At 40.9% G+C, this 4,095-nt stretch overlaps 1 protein-coding gene across 5 annotated transcripts in view; it reads right to left on the bottom strand.

The window, feature by feature from the left end:
* Positions 1 to 4,095, bottom strand: part of N4BP2 (NEDD4 binding protein 2) — a 92,453-nt gene that overhangs the window by 52,460 nt on the left and 35,898 nt on the right. For 4 of the 5 annotated variants that reach the window (XM_023519614.1, XM_023519613.1, XM_023519615.1 and 1 more), the window contains one exon: positions 266 to 1,409. In XM_023519614.1, coding sequence (XP_023375382.1) covers positions 266 to 1,409 — 1,144 coding nt within the window. Of the gene's footprint in view, positions 1 to 265; positions 1,410 to 3,882; positions 3,975 to 4,095 lie in introns of all 5 variants that reach the window. The other variant, XM_023519617.1, reaches the window with a different exon arrangement.

Here is a 4,095-nt window from a genome sequence, read left to right as displayed (position 1 = left end):
GTTTGAGCCCAGGAGCAGGAGGACCATAATGGTGTCGCTTTACTGTAGCCTGGGTGACAGTGTGAGGCACTTTGTCTCTGAGAAACAAACAAACAACAGTAACAAAAAAAAACCTTTAAGAGAAAACAAAGTCATAAACATTTAGTAAAAGGAAACATTTTAGGGGTTTCTGAAGAACTCTACTAAGCAACCTTTGTGCAAATTCACACTATCGGTTCAGATTCAGGCATTATACACTTTTTTTTAACTCAAATTAAACCCATACCTTGCCAAAAAAGATTTTCCCGATCCTGGAAGCCCTCTGAGAAGAACAAGAACCAGCCCAACGTAAGATGTCGTCTTCTTTCTTACAGTCTGAGAGACTGGGGTTTCCTGCACTTGGTAAGCACTTGTTCCCTCATTACTCCTCCACACCTTTGTTGGGGAAGTGTGAGAAATAACTGCAGGTGGAAAGGTATAGCTGACGGGTCTCCAGTGCGCAGCTGTGGTTACGACAGGAGCCACAAAGCCGTGGTTTCCTTGAAAGAGGTCCAAAGCAGGAATCATGGGGTTCCACAATGGCGGAGGGGGAGGGGGCAGCAGCAAAGGGAGGGGGGTTAGTACTGGGCAGTAACTAACATCCTTCCCTTTTGGTGGCAGTTCAGGATGCTTGTGGGGCTTAAAACTGAACCCTTCGGAAGGTACAAACACATCAGAGACAGAAGATTTCTGATCGCCACCTGTACTGGGTAAATCAAGCCCTGGAAAGCTGGAAGGAGGCTGAGGTTCTCTGGCGTCCAGATTCACAGAAGCTTGAGGGAGCTGGACTGCAATGCACTCAGATTCTAAAACTTCTTTCTGCTTTTGATCAAGATTTCTACTACCCACGTTAGAATCATTTGCAAGATTTAAAGAACTACTGAGAAGAGAATCTTCTGGGTAGCTACCATCCAGTGCCACTGTGTTATCCTTTGTACAATGTTTGGACTCATTTAAAACTGAATGTGAAGGTGATGGATTTGAACTTACTGTGGAGGCAGAACTCTCTAAATCTTCACTATTCAAATTCATACTTTGTGGAGAAAGAATGGGAGTCATAGTACTTGAATCAAAATTTATAAACTCACTTCGGTCATTAAAACTGTTAACATCTTGCAAAGGCAAAAATGAGTATACTTGGTCATCAGGAGAAGAGTTCAGTTTCTCAAAAGCATTCTGTATTAAGGAATCCAAGTCTTCAGTTAGCTGCATGTCCAGAAATGAATCCATTTTCGAATCTTCACTCTCGTCTTCGGGAGGACACTTCTCCATTATTTCACTTTTTGCTGCACTTACTGGGTTCTCAGAAGCAATGAAACTTTGTGGAGATGATTCTTCTGTCTTGGCCTCAGTGGTAGATAATTCTAACAGACAATCCATAGCATTTTCAACTGTACAACAACAAGAACAATGACGACACCACAAATATACAGAGAGAAAAGACACAACTGTATTAAAACTCAACTAAAATTATACTAGAATTTTACACTGAATAGGATATAGAGAAGGGTATAATATTCAAATTATTTTTCACAAAATTAATATATTACTAATATACCAACGTCTGTATTAGTGAAAAATTTGAATGAGAGAAACACGCTGTTTTCCATTCAGATAAACAGTAGTAAACCATCATCAAGTAAATACCTTTTGCTGAATTTATTGAGTAAATGTATAAATATCTGTGAGAGTATGTATTAGGGTTATTTATAAAAGAACCCAAGTCAGTTGATTTATTCAACAAATACTTACCTACTGAATGTACTTTTATATTTTATGTATTCTCTTAGAAATCAAATTTATTCGTATTATCCAGGCTATGAGAACTCTATTTAACACAAGAAATACTTACAGGCATGTTCTGTATATCAGAAATACTTTATAAAAAGATAAGACAATCTTTACTCACAGGATTTTGCAGTGTAATAGAGACAAAAATTATATTCAAAGACAATTACATTATACATTAAATAATGTTCACTTCTGATAATGTACAAATGCTATAGAAATAAATAGGAGAATAAGGAAAGATTTTGCATAAGGTGATAAACGAACTGGACTTGAAGAATAAAAAATCATTTACAGCCAGGCCTGGTGGTTGACGCCTATACTCCCAGAACTCTGGGAAGCCAAGGCAGGAGGATCCCTTGAGCTCAGGAGTTCAAGACCAGCCTGAACAAGAGCGAAACCCTATGTCTACTAAAAGGAGAAAAAGTAGCCCAGCATTGTGATGGATGCCTGTCACGTAGTCCCAACTACTTGGGAGGCTGAGGCAGTAGGATCGCCTGAACCCAGGACTTTGAAGTTACTGTGAGCTGTGAAACCACAGCACTGTAGCTTGGGCAACAGAGTGAGATTCTGTCTCCAGAAAAAAAACAAAGAAGAAGAAAAATGGAATTTGCAAGACACAAGAAGATAAAAGATAAACTAGGACTTGAAAATGCAAAGTTTGTTCAGGTGTTAAGCTAGGTAGAGCGTGGGCATGTAGCTGTACCTGTGTAGGGAAGAGAAGGACAGCAACCTAGAGAGGAAGACTGGGCAAAACTAGGAGGGGCCGCTACTTCACGCTAAGAAATAGTCATCTCAGCTTGGCACCCATAGCTCAGTGAGTAGGCACCGGCCACAGACACCAAAGGTGGTGGGTTTGAGACAGGCCCGGGCCTACTAAACAATGACAACTGCAACCAAAAAACAGGTAGGCTGGGTGGTGCCTGTGGCTCAAAGGAGTAGGGCACTGGCCCCATATAACAGGTGGCGGGTTCAAACCCGGCCCCAGCCAGAAAAAAAAAAAATAGCTAGGCGTTGTGGTAAGTACTTGTAGTCCCAGCTATTTGGGAGGCTGAGGCAAGAGAATCGGTTCCAGGGGTCCTCAAACTTTTTAAACAGGGGCCAGTTCACTGTCCCTCAGACCGTTGGAGGGCCAGACTGTGGGCCCTGGGATGAGCCGGCTGCTAAGCAGGACAGGCAGCGGTGGCAAAAACACCCTGTAGACCAGATGAATGTCCTAGGCAGGCTGCATGTGGCCCGCAGGCCGTAGTTTGAGGACACCTGGGCCTTAAGCAAGCAGTTCTCAACCTGTAGGTTGCGACCCCTTTGGAGGTTGAATGACCCTTTCACAGGAGTCACCTAAATACATCCTGCACATCAGATATTTACATTACTATTCATAACATTAGCAAAATTACAGTTATAAAGTAGCAACAAAAATTATTTTATGGTTGGGGGTCACCACAACATGAGGAACTGTATTAAAGGGTTACAGCATTCGGAAGGTTAAGAACCACTGGCTTAAACCCAAGAGTTTGAGGCTGCTGTGAGTTGTGATGCCATACCCCTCTACCCAAGGCAACACAGTGAGATTCTGTCTCAAATAAAAGAAAGAAATATTCATCTTATTTTCTAAGGGAAACTACCAGTCATAGCATTTGACCTAGAAGCTTTGTACATAACCACGTCACTGAATACTCAAATAATACTATTCAATATATTATTTCTAGCAAATAAATGAAGAAAATGAAATTCAAAAAGTAAATTGACCCAACGTAACTTGACCCAAGTCACAGAGACTGTAAGTGACAGAGCCAGAACTGATGTGTCTGACTCCAATGCTGAGCTCCTTCTAACACAAATAGGAAGCCAGTAGAATTTTTAAACATTTGAACTTGAGGATAGTGTTCCTTTGTGTTTTGTCTTAAGGAAGATAAATTTGGAAACAGCACGGTACAGTGGGTCACAGCTCTGGTCTGGAGTCAAAACACCAACTTTTAAATCATTACTACTGGCTGTGATACCTTGAACAAGTTAGTTAATTTCCCTAAACCTTGATTTTCTCATTTGTAATATGGGGACAATAAAAGTACCTACCTCATAGGTTGTTGTGAGGATTAAATGATATAATCCATGAAAAAGTGCGGTGCACAAGGACTGGCGCCTAGCAAGCACCCAATTAATGTTCCCTTAAGAAGAAAAACAAAGAGGGATTGGAGGGGGCAAGCCTGGCAGAGAGATCAATTAGGAGATCACAGTAATTCTACATAGGCTAAAAGCCCTAAAAATGAAAAAAAAAAAAAAAAAAAA

This window comes from Otolemur garnettii, unplaced genomic scaffold (genome assembly GCF_000181295.1).
Source record: "Otolemur garnettii isolate 467f Iridium unplaced genomic scaffold, OtoGar3 scaffold00181, whole genome shotgun sequence".
NCBI classification, from domain to species: domain Eukaryota; kingdom Metazoa; phylum Chordata; class Mammalia; order Primates; family Galagidae; genus Otolemur; species Otolemur garnettii.
This window is presented reverse-complemented; position numbering and strand designations above follow the sequence as displayed.